General features: G+C 34.5%; 1 protein-coding gene across 1 annotated transcript; it reads left to right on the forward strand.

Moving 5' to 3' along the window:
* The first annotated feature begins 14,910 nt into the window (after positions 1-14,910).
* LOC107025061 lies at positions 14,911-16,476 on the forward strand. The gene is made up of 4 exons (XM_015225929.1): positions 14,911-15,168; positions 15,651-15,866; positions 15,987-16,053; positions 16,208-16,476. The coding sequence occupies exons 1-4, from the start codon at positions 14,911-14,913 to the stop codon at positions 16,474-16,476; spliced, it is 810 nt and encodes a 269-aa protein (XP_015081415.1).
* The last annotated feature ends 295 nt before the right edge of the window (positions 16,477-16,771 follow it).

A 16,771-nucleotide genomic window follows, 5' to 3' on the forward strand; every position in this document is an offset into this window, starting at 1 on the left:
GATGAGAGAATCTTAATAAATGGAGTTAATTAATGACAAGGCTATGGAGGGTGAACATGTGAAGGATGACTTCAAGATAAGTTTAGTATGTGGGGTTGTATGTGATACCTTATTTACACTGCAGAAGAATGTTTAGAGGTGATCATAAGGGTATATTACTCTTAAGTATGAATAACTTAGGTCTTAATTATAAAAGTAGATTATGGTCAAGAATGACCCAAGAGAGGTCCTTAGATTTGGTAGTAGTATGAGATAAAACCTTAGCCTTGCACAAGTATACTTGGAGGTGGCTTGGGATATAGTTCCTTTGAGTAAGAAAGACAAAGATGTTAATAATGAAGTCTTATATGTTTTATGATGCTTTAATATGCTTATGATATTTATGATATGCTTATGTCTTAGTCTCTTCTAATTATGTTTATTATTTACTAACCCTTTGTTATATCTTATGTTTGGTATGATAGTTTCCATGCTTGTACATATCGTACTTACACATATTGCCTACATGTTGTCCATGTGGTTGATGAGGACATTGAGTTGCTTTTAAGGGTAGATTGTCAAATACTTTGCAAGGAAACAAGATTGGTGAGTCCTCATAGTATCTGAGGACATCACTACTATGTTGTCTCTTATATTATTTTCATGTTAAGACTTTTGTGTACTGTGACCTAAGACTATTGTACTCGTGATGTCATAGATGGTTTGAGACATGTTAGAAGTTTTATGAAATGGCTTCCTCATTATATTTTTGAAGAAAAAGTTTTCATTCCATACTTCTTTTTTCTATATATGCCATAAATGATGTCTAAGGGCTTGTACAAGAGATCTGTCAGGTCAAGTACACCACGTAATGATTCGAGAATACAATATCTTCTAGGGTATGCTCGTGGGTCGTGAAAAACCTTGTATCAGAGCATAAGGTTATGAAATGGTCTTAGGATAACTCAAATACCACGTGTTGTAGTGTCTTATTCATCGGTGTGAGTCGCGACACATCCAGTTCTGTATATTATTTTCATGATTTTCATTTATAGTTCAATATTTACATTCTTTCTCAGTTTATGTCATTGCTCAGTTAAGATTTGTTCAACTCATATATATTTGTTTAACTTAGTACTTATATCCTTCATTCAACTACATTCCAAGTAATGACACATACTCTTCCCGACATCCTTTCATGATGTAGTTTTAGGTACTTAGTATCTAAATCAGACTTAGACCGATTATCGGTTCGCATTCAATAGCATTGGTGGTGAGTCCTCATATTCTCAATCAATAGATATGCTTTCATTGTAGACTTTACTTTAAACTTTTTGTTTTACAAGAGTGAGTTGTGGGGCATGTTCCAACAACTAAACTTAGTTAGAAACTTTTCAGACATAGTAGTATAATTATATTCAATTGTTAAATTTAATATTGTTCTTGTTATTAAACTCTTAGTATGTTTGATATATACAAACAAGTTGGGAATTCTCCATTTTTAATTATCCATTATTTTATCTTCCACATAGTGCATTTCTTATTCAGCTATTCTAGTTATTCTTCATATGTGGGAGGCATAGGGTAAGCTTGTTGTCACTCATGATTGTAGGTCCTATTTTACATCAAGGGGGTAGCCTCGAGGCGTGACATTTTAGGGAATGGACCATGATCTATAACAAAAGTCTGTTGATATAAGAACCATACATAATACCGCTCAAGTTTAATTATCACAATTGACATTGTAAATTCAAAGGATAATATGTCGAATCCACTAATAAAAGGCCTAACTAGAGAGAGTGCGAGAGTTGAAGATCATCTCTAGGAATGATTTATGGTTTAGGACAAGACATCATGGTGGTAACTCTACCAAGCATACTAGATATCGCAAGAGCTAGGTTCAAGGAGAAAACAAAGTTGTGACTAATGGTTTTACATTGTCAACCTACTCAATCCATTCTCATGATGAAGACAATAATGAGGAACAAGGATATAATAGTAAGGTTTGTTAATGATATAATAAAACATAATTTTTTTTAATTATTTCTATGTTTAACAAATTTTACCAAATAGTGTATATAACTGATAAAATGTGTTGGAGAAAGTGGTTCATAGCTTAAATAAACACAAATGTCAGAGCAGTAAATATTTAAGGGTTGATTGTGTGACATACGATTGTCTAGGTATAAACCAAAGCTTGACATTTCAAAGATATCAAATCAACTGATTGGTCGAACATATTTGACATATACTCACTACGAAAAGCTTAAAGCGAAACATACTTATCCTGATGCAATTAATTCTTGCTTTTAAAGTATGCACGCTCGTCCGTTTCTTCGTCATGGATTCATTCCCCATTCATAAGGGGGAGTTATTTTATTTATAAAGCTCCTGAACGGAAATTCAGATTAGTGACTTTTTTGAAAACTTATGATTTGAATAAAAATTGAAACTTTTATCAATAGTTGTGATTTTTATGAAAAGTTGTTACTTTTTGAAAATGTTGTGACTTTTTGGGAAAGTTGTGTAACCTTTCCGAAGGTTTGTAACTTTTCAAAGTGTTGACCTTAGTGATAATGAACAATAACCATTTATTTACACTACACTTTTTCTATAAAGAGAGACATTTCCTCTCATTTTAAAACTACCAATTTTCTAGAATTCTTCTAGTACTACTAAATCTAGTGTTCTAAGTGTTCTTTACTGACATTGAGTGGTTCGCTGACACCGTGGTTATAGGTGCTGATATACTGATGAACAAGATCGTTCTATCCTGGGATTATATATTCCAATAACCTCAGGTGCTTGAGGGGAATAATTATTTTAAGGGGACACTATGCCTTTAGTGGGCTCAATTTTCTTCTTTGTGAAAAATATTTTGTTTATAATTTATAATATGTTTCTGATTCTATTTTCTATAATGGTTTTCATTTTTTAATTTTGAAAATACTCTTTAAACTTTTTTGTTTCTTACCTACTTCTTCAAAGTTTATTCTAAGTATCTTTGGAATATAAGATGAACAAGATTTGTTAGGATTGATACGCTCAAATTCTACCTCCCTAAAGAAGCATTAGTGCTCGTTACCAAGAGGAGAATTCAACTAGTAGGTTGATATCGATCCCACAAGGAAAATGATTTTGACGTAGCTTTAATTAACAATTATGTCTGTTTATTCAATGTCTTTCCAAGAATAATTAAATAAAAGGGGGTTTTAGGATTAAGTGTAAGGACCCAAAAAGAATTAGGTCCAAATAGAGCCTAACATGTGGGTCATGAGTTTATAAAGTCTTAAAATGATTACTTATAGTGTTAAGAGGCTATTTAAAGTTTGGAGGTTAAACTTCCAAGACTTTCATAAGTAAGCCTTGCGGACGTGCTTGCAAGCGTTAGTATGTTTCATGAGGTTTATAGTAGTGTTTGGATCTAAAATTTATAGGAATGATTCCTAACATGTAGATTCACATTTTTAGTGTCTAATATTCCAGATATGACCTTCAAAGACCGTCCAATGGTTCTTGAAGGGTATCCCAAAAAAAGTCTCAAAACTATCATATTGGGTGAAATACGGTTGCTATCTATGTTCAGTAGATCAATCCACGCCCCGTAGGTCATGGGCGTGGATGGGGACTTAGTTTTGGGATGTTTCACGTCAATTATGTTCCCAAGATACAGTAAACCTAGGCATAGCACCGTTCGTTGACCCATCAACTATATGTGGATGGGAAATAGCAGATGCTGCCAGCTTGCGGAGTCTTCGTTTTCAGGTTGCGTTTTGGAGATTAGTTGTTCGATTTATTAAGTTATTATGAATAGTTTAAGTTATTTATTTAATACAACTTTACTATAAAGATACCTTAAGTTTCACCATGGAATCGTTTGGGAACAAGACCCCCATAACAGTCCCCCTATGCTGGCTTGACAGCTTTTATGTCCTTACCTTTGTGGTAATCTACGGAGACAAAGAACTCCCCTTCAATAAAAAAAACGGTATGTGGATGGACCTCGTGGGTAAATACTAAGAATATTTATAGGCCTTCAACATTTACAGTTTCAAGTTCAATCCATGAGACTGAACTAGGGATAGTAGATCAATCTACTGTGCTTAGATGGCCAAATCGTAGGTCCTACTAGATTTCCTAATCCCAGTTTTAAGTTAGGAGTTAGGGGTTGGGTGAGTATTTGATGTGGTCTGGTTAATATATTACTTAGCAACCTATATAAGCCTAAATAAACCCTAAACTAACCATTCTAACTAACTCATGTAAAGACCCCAAAACTATCTTAAAAATCATCTCTCTAGAATAGATGAAGAAAAAGAAGAAGAAGAGAAGGGAGGCAGACAGCTAGGTAGAATTCTCCATTGATTAAAGCTTGGATGAAGGATTTAATATAAGTTATGTGAAACTTATTCATTTATGGATTCTTCCATCTATAAAGACCCCCAAGTTTCCCTTCTATTGTGAATCCAAAGAACCCCATTTTAGAGAGGGTTGTGAATTCATTGTTGGTGAGACTTTATTGTGATCCCAATCTAGTGGTTAGCATTCAATAATGCTTACGTGATGATTATATTCTGTTTTCATGGAGTCTTTTAGTATTTTATATTGAAGGTGATCATGGTGATTTTTGGCCATTAGAAACTAGATGAAGGTTCTAAGTTGATTTTCTTAATTAAATTTTATTGTATGCTACTTGATCATGTTTAAATCACCTATGTATGAGTTGAAATAAACTTTATTGATTAAGAATTGTCTTGATTGAATTGAACTTTAAATATGAATTATGAGTATATTCACCTAGTAATGAAGAATGTGAGAAGAAATCTAAGGCTAGAAGATCGTATAATTTACCTATGTATGAAAATAGAATGACTTGATGAATAATGAATCTTAGGATGGTTGTGTTGGAAGTAGATATAGTATGATTAAATGAAAGTGATAAATTCACTTGAAAATGGAGAGATTGTCTAGGACATCCCTATACGAGAGAAACGTGTTGAGCAAGGCTTTACAAGAAAACCTTGGAGTATATGCTTGACTCCAACTGGATATGCACAATGAGATTGATACTCTTACAAGGATATAGGCTAAAAGTATAAAGGAGAGCCACACCTACTAGTTTTGATGATTATCCAAGTAGGTATCATGAGGCAGGAGTCCTTCACGAAGTTGAGCCAAAGTATCCTAGTAGATATCTCCATATCAAATGAACTTAGACGTGCTTGAGAAACATCTTGTAGTGTTAAAATCAAAGAATTTACTTAGACATGCCCAAGGGGTATGTCGTAGTGTTCATAATGTGTGAATGAATTTAGAAATGTCCAAGGGGTATCTCGTAGTGTTCATAAGTATTAAGGGATCAAGACATACCTTAAAAAGTATCTCGTAGGATCCATATGATTAAGGAACTTATACACGGTTAATAAATTATCTCATAGTGTTTGAAAGATAAAGATAGGGGCTAGGATCCAAAGTAAGATTTAATATAAAATGATCCAAATGTAACACCTTACATGAACGGTGTTATAGGTCATCATTAGTGGATTCCACAAGGTATAACCTAGTGTCATTAATGAAGAAGATATTGAACATAGGATTGGACTAGAGTTGCCTTTTTTAATTGAGTAGACTAATGATTGGCATCATTAGTTTATTGCACAAGGTATAACCTAGTGTCATGAATTAAGAAGAGATTCAAGATAGGATTGGACTAGAGTTGCCTTTACTAATTGAGTAGACTAAAGATGAAAAAATTTTAGTAAATGGAGTTAAGTAATGACAAGGATGTGTAGGGTTAACATGTTAAGGATGACATAAAGATACGCTTAGTATGTGGGGTAGTTTGAGACACCTTATTTAAATTGCACAAGCATGTTTTGAGGTGATCATAAGGGTATAGTACTCTTTAGTATGAATAACATAGGTCATAATTATAAAAGTGGATTATGGTCTAGAATGACCCAAGAGAGGTACTTAACTTTGGTAGTAGTATGGGACACAACCATAGCCTTGCACAAGTATACTTAGACGTGGCTTGGGATATAGTTCATTTGAGTAAGAGAGACAAAGATGTTAATAATGAACTCCTATATTTTTTATGATGCTTTAATATGCTTATGATATTTATGATATGCATATGCCGTACTCTCGTATGATCATGTCTATTATTGACTACCCTTTGAGATATCTTATGTTTGGTATGATAATTTCCATGCATAGTACATATCGTACTTACACATTTTGTCTACATATTGTCCATGTGGTTATAGAGGATATTGAGTTTCTTTCAAGGGTAGAGTTTACAAGGCTTTGCAAGGAAAGATGATTGGTGATTCCTCATAGTATCCGAGAACATCACTACTATGTTGTCTCTTATATTATTTTCATGTTATCACTTTTGTGGACTGTGACCCAAGACTATTGTATTCGTGATGTCATAGATGGTCTGAGACATATGTTAGAAGTTTTATGAAATGACTTTTGTATTATGTTTTTGAAGAAAAAGTTTTCATTCCGTACTTCTTTTTTGTATGTATGACATAAATTATGTCTAAGAGCTTGTACAAGACATCTGTAAGGTCAAGTACACCACGTTACGATAGGAGAATACAATATCTTCTAGGATATATTCATGGGTCGTGAAATAATTCGTATCAGAGCATAAGGTTATGAAATGGTCTTAGGATATCTCAAAAACCACGCTAGTAGAATCTTATTCATCGGTGTGAGTCGCGACTCATGCAGTTCAGTATATTATTTTCATGATTAGTACTTGGTCATTGAATGTAGTTTAACTTTTCAGTTATAGTTCAGTATTTACATTCTTTCTAAGTTTATGTATTGCTCAGTTAAGATTTGTTCAACTCATATATATTTGTTCAACTTAGTACTTATATCATTCATGCTTACTACATTCCAAGTACTGACACATACTCTTCCCGACATCCTTTCATGATTTAGTTTTAGGTACTTAGTATCTAAATCAGACTTTGATCGATTATCGGTTTGCATTCAATAGCATTGGTGGTGAGTCCTCATATTCTCAAGCAATATACATGCTTTCATTGTAGTCTTTACTTTCAATTTTTAGTTTTACTAGAGTGAGTTGTGGGGCATGTTCTAGAAACTTAACATAGTTAGAAACTTTTCAGACATAGTAGTATAATTATCTTCAATAGTTAAATTTACTCTTTTGGTTGTTATTACACTTTTAGTATGTTTGATACATACAAACAAGATAGGAATTCTCCACTTTTATTTATCCATTGTTTTATCTTTCGCATAGTACATTTCTTATTCAGTTATTCTAAATATTCTTAATATATTTGAGGCATAGGATAAGTTTATAGTAACTCATGATTCTAGTCCTATCTTACATCAAGGTGGTAGCCTCGAGGCGTGACATATTAGCGAATCGAGCATGATCTATAACATAAAGTTTGTGCCATTCTAGTTGAGTTATCACAATTGACTATTAGATTCAAAGGATAATATGTCGGATCCACTAACAAAAAGCCTAACTAGAGAGAGTGAGAGAGTTAAAGATCATCTCTAGGAATGATTTATGGTTTAGGACAAGAAATCATTGTGGTAACTCTACAAATCATACTAGATATCGCAAGAGCTAGGTTCAAGGAGAAAACAAAGTTGAGACTAACGGTTTGACATTGTCAACCTACTTAATCCATTCTCATGATGAAGACAATAATAAGGAATAAGGATATAATATTAAGGTTTGTCAATGATATAATAAAACTTAATGATTTTAATGATTTCTATGTTTTAAAATTTTTACCAAATAGTGTATCAAATTGATAACACGTGTTGGAGAACGGGGTTCACGACATAAATGAACACAAATGTCAGAACACTAAACGTTAAAGGGTTGATTGTGTGAAATATTGTTGTCTAGGTATAAACAAAAACGTTTCAAAGATATGAAATCTATCAATTGGTCAAATATATTTGGCATGTGCTTACTACGAAAAGTTCAAATGGAAACATACTTATCCTGATGCAACTAATTCTTTCTTTTAAAGTATGCAGGCTCATCGTTTCTTCGTCTTGGAGTCATTCCACATTCATAAGGGTGGATTGTTCTCTTTTAAAAATGCCTAAATGATAATTAAGATTAGTTACTTTTTTGAAAAGTTGTGATTTAAAAAAAAATTGCAACTTCTATTTATAGTTATGATTTTTATGAGAAAATGTTACTTTTTAAAAAAGTTGTGATTTTTTGGAAAAGTTGTGTAACCTTTCCGAAGGGTTGTAACTTTTCAAAGTGTTGACCTTAGTGATAAGGAACAATAACCCTTACTTACACTACCCTTTATCTATAATGATATGTATTTCCTCTCATTTTATAACAACAAATTTTTTAGATTTCTTCTAGTACTACTAAATCGAGTGTTCTAAGTGTTCTTTACTGCCATTGAGTGGTTATAAGACACCGTGGTTATAGATACTAATACACTGATGAGAAAGATCATTCTATCCTGGGATGATATATTTCATTAACCTTAGGTGCTTGAGGGGAATAATTTTTTTAAGGGGACACTGTGCATTTAGTGGACTCAATTTTCTTCTTTGTGAAAAATATTTTGTTTATAATTCATAATATGTTTCTGATTTTATTTTCTACAATGGTTTTATTTTGTTAGTTTTGAGAGTAATCTTTAAACTTTTTTGTTTCGTACCTAGTTCTTCAAAGTTTATTCTAAGTATCTTTGGAATATAGGATGAACAAGATTCATTAGGATTGATACACTCAAATTCTATCTCCCTAAAGAAGCATAAGCGCTCATTACCAAGTAGAGAATCCAACTAGTAGGTTAGGATCGATCCCACGAGGAAAATTATTTTGACGTAGCTTTAATTCACAATTATGTCTATTGATTCAATGTCTTTCCGAGAACAATTATATAAAAGGGGGGTTTTGGATTAAGTGTAAGGACCCAAAATTAACTAGGTCCAAATAGAGCCTAGCATGTGTGTCATGAGTTTATAAGGTCTTAAAATGACTAATTATAGTGTTAAGAGGCTATTTAAAGTTTGGAAGAGTTTGGAGGTGGCACGTCCAAGTCGTTCAAAAGTGAGCCTTGCAAACGTGCTTGCATGCCTTAGTATGTTTGATGAGGTTTATAGTAGGGTTTGGAGCTCAAATTGATAGGAATGATTTCTAACATTTAGATTTACATGTTTAGTGTTTGAACTTCTTTATATGACCCCCAATGACCATCCAACTGATCTTTGAAAGGGATCCCAAAAAAGTCTCAAAACGGTCAAATTGGGTGAACTACGGTTGCTATCTACATTCAGTAGATCAATCCACGCTCCATAGGTCATGGGAGTTGATGGGGATTTTGTTTTGGTATGTTTACTTCAATTAGGATACCCTTACCCATTCAACGTAGGAATAGAACCGTTCGTAGACCAATCCACGATATGTGGATGGGAAATAGCAGATGCTTCTAGTTTGCGGAGTCTTAGTTTTAAGGTTTGGTTTTTGAGACTAGTTATTCCATTTATTAAGGTATTATGGATATTTTTAGTTATTCATTTAATACAACTTTTAATCTAAAGATACCTTTAGTTGAACCATTGAATCGTTTGGGAACAAGACCCCCAAAACAGTCCCCTATGCTGTCTTGACAGATTTTCTATCCTTACCTTTGTGGTGATCTACGGAGACAAACAACCTCCTGTAGATAAAACCACGGTCCATGTAAGGTTAATTAGGGGTCAATGTGGGTTGGTTAAAGGTTAGTTATCCACCTATATAATCCTAAATAAACCCTAAAGTAACAATTCCAACTAACTCATGTAAAGACCCAAAAACTCTCAAAATTTATCTCTCTAGAATAGAAGAAGAAAAAGAAGAAATAGAGAAGAAGGGATGCAGAAACCTAGGTCAAATTATCCATTGAGTGCATCTTGGATTAAGGCTATAATCTATGGTATGTGAAGCTTATTCATTTATTGATTCTCCCATCTATGATGTTCCCCTAGTTTCCCTTCAATTGTAAAGCTAATGAACCCCATTCTAGAGAGGGTTGTGATTGTATTGTGTGTAAGGCTTTATTTTGATATCAACCTAGTGGGTAGCATTCAATTATTTTTACATGATGATTATATTCTGTTTTCATGGAGAACTGTAGTATTTGATTTTGAAGGTGATCATGGTGATTATAGGCCATTAGAGACTAGATGAAGGTTCTATGTTGATTTTGTAAATTCAATTGTATTTTATGCTACTTAATCATGTTTGAATCACCTATACATGATTTTAACAAGACTTTCTTGAATAAGATTTGTCTTTATTAAATTTAACCTTAAAAATTAATTATGGCTATACTAACCTAGTAATGAAAAATGTGAGAAGAAAGTTAAGGATAGAAGGTCCTATAATCTACCTATGAGTGAAGATAGAATGACATGACAAATAATGAACCTTAGGATTGTTGTGTTAGCTTTTGATGTAGGATGATTGAATTGAAATTATAGATTCACGTAAGCATGGAGAGATTTTCTAGGCTTCTATGAGAGAAAAGTGTTGAGCAAGGATTGACTAGAAAACCATGAAGTATATGCTTGACCCCAACTTGATATGCACTGTGGGACAAATAGTCAAGTAAGGGTCCGGACTCCAAGTAGAAAGGAGAGATACACCTAGTAGTTGTGATGATTGCCCAAGTAGGTCTCATGAGGCGGGAGTGCTTTACGAAGTTAAGTCAAGGTATCCTAGTAGAGATCTCCGTTTCCTATGAACTTAGACGTGCTTGAGAAGAGTTTCATAGTGTTCAAAGCAATTAATCAACTAAGACATCGGCAAGGGGTATCTCGTAGTGTTCATAATTTGTGAATAAACTTAGACATGCCCAGGGGTATCTCGTAGTGTTCACAATTATTAAAGGATCATGACATACCTTAAATAGTATCCGTAGGATCATTATGATAAAGGAACATACACATTCTTAAATAAGTATCTCATACTGTTTAAAAGATAAAGGTAGGGGCTAAGCTTCAAAGTAAGAAGTAACGTAAAAGGATCCAAAAGTAGTACCTTTCATGAATGGTGTTATGGGGCATCATAAGTGCACTGGACAAGGTATAACCTAGGGTCATTTATAAAGAAGAGATTGAACATAGGACCGGACTAGAGTTGCCTTTCCTAATTAAGTAGACTTAAGAAGATAGAATCTTTGTAAATGAGGTTACGTAATGACAAGGCTATGGAGGGGTGAAAATGTTAACGATGACTTCAATATATTCTTAGTTTGTGATGTAGTATGGGACGCCTTATTTACATTTAGCAAGCATGTTTTAGGTGATTATAAGGGTATAGTACTCAATAGTATGAATAGCTTAGGTATTTATTATGAAAGTGGATTATGATCAGGAATGACCAAAGAGATGTACTTAGCTTTAATAGTAGTATGAGCTGCTACATTAGCCTTGCACAAATAAAATTAAAGGTGGATTAGAAAATAGTTCATTTGAGTAAGAAAGACAAAGATTTTAAGTATGAACTCTTATATGTTTTATGATTCTTTAATATGCTTATGGTATTTATGATATTCTTATGTCTTATTCTCTTATTATTATGTCTATTATTGACTAACTCTTTGTTATATATTATGTTTGGTATGATAGTTTCCATACATAGTACATATCGTACTAATGAATATTGCCTACATGTTTTCCATGTAGGATCTTTAGGATATTGAGTTGCTTTTCAGGTTAGAGTTACAAGGCTTTCAAGAAAAGAAGATTAGTGAGTCCGGATAGCATCATATGACTTCACTACTATGTTGTCTTTATATTCTTCTCATGTTTAGACCTTTATGGGTCGTGACCCAAGACTATTGTACTCATTATGTCATAGATGTTTTGAGACATACGTTAGACATTTTAAGAAATGACTTCCACATCATGGATTTGAAGAAAAAGTTTTAATTCCGTACTATTTTTTGTATATATGTAATAAATGATGTCTAAGGGATTGTACAAGACTTTCGTGAGGTCAAGTAAGCCGCGTTGCGATTCGAGAATACCATATTTCCTAGGGAATACTCTCCTGTTGTGATAAACTTGGTATCAGCATAAGATTATGAAATGGTCTTAGGATCTATCAAAAACCATGTCTAATGGAGTCTTATTCATTGGTGTGAGTCACGACACATCTATGAGTAGAATAATAGGGGATGCTTAGGAAAGTTCCACTTTTTCATTCTTTAAGTGGTGCCATAGATCTCTAAGCTCTCTATCTCTCTTATCCCTTACCTTATAGTCTTTAGAATGTCATTAATATAGGGGTTACTACAAGTAGTGAGGGAGAAAAGAAGGATGAAATGCCAATTATTGCTAAGTGACTTGATAGAGTTGATATAGTAGGATGTGATGTTTTTTTGTATAAATGAGTTGGTGTGTGGTTATGTTGATGTTGGTAGAAGGACATGATGTGTTTTGTTAAATCATGATAGAATTTGGTGGAATAGACTGTTTGAGTATAGTTTCAAAAATGGGTGAGTGAATAGATTCCTCTAAGGAGGGTATAACTTTAATTCACCATGGTTTAAGACTAACCTTGGGTGAATCTTAATGTATTGTTGGTTTACGGTGTTTTCAATTATTTTTTCTTAAGAGTTGTTCATGTCTAGCGCCTTTTTGTTGTAGTTTTAACGTGTTTTTATGTTTGTTTATCTGGAGATGTCCAGAAATAAAATGTAGAAGTGACCCACGAAGGTCATAGACAATCCGTTGTTCCATCAACGGTCGTAGATGGTGGTCGTCGATTGAAGTTAAGGTAGTTGGAGAAACTCGGGGAAATCTGAATAAGTCTGGGACTATGGAGAGAATCGACGGTCCATCTATCGATGTACATACCGTTGTGTTGAATCATTGATGAGATCAGTGATAGCCTGAGTACCCGAAGTGTTAGAAATTTTAAGGATGGAGAAATAGAAGGCATCGACGAACCGTAGACTCATCGACAGATCGTGTTGTTGGCCCGCCGATTTGATTCAAAGAGGATGTTATCTAACGGACAAGAAATGTTTATAAGTCTAGACTGACGGACACACTCGATGATCCGTCGTTTCATTGACGATCCGTCTGTTGGGGTCGTCGAGTACAATTTCGTTTTTGGGAAAACATTCCTTATTATAATTCCATTTAATTTAGGACTTAAACAGGGTTTAGAACCTTGTTTTTGGGGATGGATATTATAATTATTGCTCTTATTTTGTATTTGGAGACTGAGTTCTGCAACATTAGCATTAATGCAATAACCGGATTAGGTTTTCAAGTGTTATCTTGTTATATCAAGTTGGTTTTCTCTCTTTTCTTCAAATTATCAAAGTAAGTACACGTCTTTTTGTTTAAGAACCATGAATTGTGTTCTTATATGCATGTGTAACCGTATCCACAACTAGGGTTGTGGGAAACATGGGTTATAACAATGTAAACCTATCCTCATGACAATTCTCTAATAGGTTGTTACATTTATTGATAAATCTTTCTTTTAGATGTGTTTTTAACGAGTGCACGCGTTAGAACTCGCCTTGTTGCTACTTGCCAGAACAAGGAGGTAGTTAATAGGAAAATAATTATGAACATAGATTTAGTGGGATACTATTTAATAGGATATTGTCGATTGTTGCAAAGTAATAACTAAATCATACATTGATTATGATGTTTAATATAAAGTAAAGGTAAAGGTTAGTAGAATATATACACGCAGCCGGACCAATGTACGGATACTAGGGAAGAATTGTTATAGCTAGGAATACATCATTATGAACCTATGGGTCATACACCCTACATTCTTTTACGAGTTGATAAAAACTAAATCTTTACTCCTATTATTTGTTTTATATAGAAATATTAAATAAGCTTGTTTTACAAAACATCCCTTCAATTACCTATTTTCGAAAAGAACTTGACTTAATAGAAGTAACTGTACATTGAAGTAAAGTCGAAACCATTTTTCCTTGTGGGATCAACCCTACCTACTAGTTGGGTTCTGTCCCTTATACGACCGCTTGTACTTCCTTAGGGAGGTTTAATTTGAGCATATCAAATTTTGGAGCCACTACGGAGGAAACTGGCTTTTAGATTAACCTTAATAACATTACTAAAGTGTAGTCAACGATTTCCTGATTTTACTTTTCTTTTGTTTTTGTTTCTTTCAGGTTTAGCTCTAGTGTATACCAAGCACAGTGAACCGAGGAGAACCTCTCATCCTATTCGATCCTCAACTTAACTGTACACTGCGAAGAATGGAAAATCAACATAACCCAGTATATCTAGGTGATGTAATAATTCGTCAGACTCCACCACCAGTTGAGGCTCACCATCAAGTAGTTGTGGAGAATCAAAATGATGATGCAGTAAGGATGCAGCCTCCCGTCCCACACCCTCAAGAGTTCTATAGGGGAAATGTCAACATAAATTATTTTATGGGACTCTAGTCCTACCTCCTCTACCCATGGGCATACGTTCGTCATAACTACTAGTTTGATGTAAGTGCTCACTGCGAGGGTTTTTTTTTTTTTGCAGGGGTACCATCAAAATATCCACATGCTCACATAGCCTAATGAGGCCTGTGTGCAAGAATGCGGCAAGACTTAGATATGAACATCATCAGATAGAGAGTGTTTCCTCAATTATTGACTAGAGATGCCGCAATATATTTTACTGAGTTTCCCTGTAATTTCATTTATACTCGGGATCAATTGAGGGATGCGTTCTTATCTTGGTTTTACCCGGTAACAAAAAAGCTCAACCACGAATATAGAGTGAACAACTTTATGGCACTACATGGGGAGTTGGTCAGTAGCTTTTGGGATAGATTTACTTCGTATGTGAGAGGTGTCCCTAACCACCGCATTGATGATGAGTCATTGAAAGAGTACTTCTATCTGGTTCAAGATGATAAAAAAAGAAGTACTTGATACTATTGGGGGAGGTTCGTATGGTGAGTGCACATATGATGAGATTGCAGAGAAGTCGGAGAAGATTTCCCAAAACAATAAATCTTTGAGTACTAGAATGCAAGACACTAGGAGAAACACAATAGTAGTGCAAGCTACACACAAGCCTGTTGCAGATGAGATTTATGAGGAAATGGATCAAATGAGAATTGATCTTGGGTTGGCATTGAAACATGGCACTAGAGGTGCAAAGAAGGTAAATATGGTGAATTACTTGACTAAACCACATCTGCCAATAGATGACTAGTATTATGAAGAGGATACTTATGTAGTGAATGGTCAAAAGGGGGGTTTCCGACCAAACACCCAAGGATATAATCATAAGTATTGGCGTCAAAGTCAAGGAAATGAAGGTCAAAATTATTGTAACTCCAATAGAAAGGGACAACAAATTTGAGATTTAAACTGCAACCACGAAAACAACTTCAATCGGGGTAACTATGCTAACAGAAATGATGGGAGTCGGCCCTATGTCACACCTCAAAATCAGGAAGTTGTTCCGAGGCATGGTGGAGGTAGTATGGCACGATTTAAGGATATGTTACAGAAGATAATGAAGAGGTTTGATTCTGTGATGAGCACGCCAAGGAATTGAGAGGTGATTTAGCTAACATTGGGCAAAAATTGAATGCACATGTAATCTCGATTAAGCATCTTGAGTTACAAATGGACCAATAGTCAACTACTGTGAACACACCCAACCCAGACATTTTGCCTAACAATACCATCCAGAATCCTAAAAGTGATGGATATTGCATGGCAGTCACTACTGGAGAAGGTAAGCAAACTTTTTCTCTACCTATGTCATATCTGGTAGAAGATGACATGATAACACACAAAGAGGTGGTGGAAACTAAAGGAGAAGTGGAGGGAAAAACGGCGAATGAATTAGAGGTACCATAGAAAATGGTACCCATTCCTAGATTCCCTCATAGATTAGTGATGAAGACTAAGGATGGCAAATACCAGCACTTTATCACTATTTTGAAACAAATTTCCATCAAAGTCATTTAGATAGAAGCTCTCGAACAAATGCTCGGTTATGCTATTAATGAAAAATATGGTTATAAAGAACAAATCGGTAAGTTTCGAGGATGATGGACGAATGCAACATTGTAGTAATATGTAGTGCTATTGCCACAAAGACTCTTGTGAAGAATAAGAAAGATCCAGTGTGTTCAGTCTTCCATGTACTATTGGATTAATACATTTCGGTAAAACACTATATGATCTAGGTACAAGCATAAACCTCATGCCTTTGTCTATTTATATGAAATTGGGTTTGGGTGACCAAAAGCCTGCTGCATTGCGGTTACTAATGGCCGATCGAATAGTGAAGAATACCATTGGGTTACTCCATTATATGCTTGTGAAAGTGAAGACATTTATATTTCCAACGTATTCTATGATTCTTGACTGTGAGGTGGACTTTCAGGTTCCTATTATTCTTGGGAGGCCATTCATTGCCACTTGTCGTGCCTTTGTTGATATGGAGAAAGGATAGATGAAGTTTAGGTTGAACAATGAAAAAGCAATGTTCAACATTTGTAGGTCCATGAAGCAGACTGGTGAGGTCCAAATGGTATCCGTTATATCCTATCGGGTTTAGAGTATGTCTGTTGTACAAATAGAAGAACGCCTAGGTGTCGAGGCACTAGCGGCAAATATCATAAATTTTCAAAGTGATGTGACTGAAGAGTATGGGTATTTGGTTGCGGCACTTGAAGGAAATGAATATCGGTCCAAACCAAATAAATTGGAGTTGGATATGAAGCATCGCGAGTCTCCACCCGTGAGAC

The sequence above is a fragment of the Solanum pennellii genome, chromosome 7, assembly GCF_001406875.1.
Source record: "Solanum pennellii chromosome 7, SPENNV200".
Classification (NCBI taxonomy): domain Eukaryota; kingdom Viridiplantae; phylum Streptophyta; class Magnoliopsida; order Solanales; family Solanaceae; genus Solanum; species Solanum pennellii.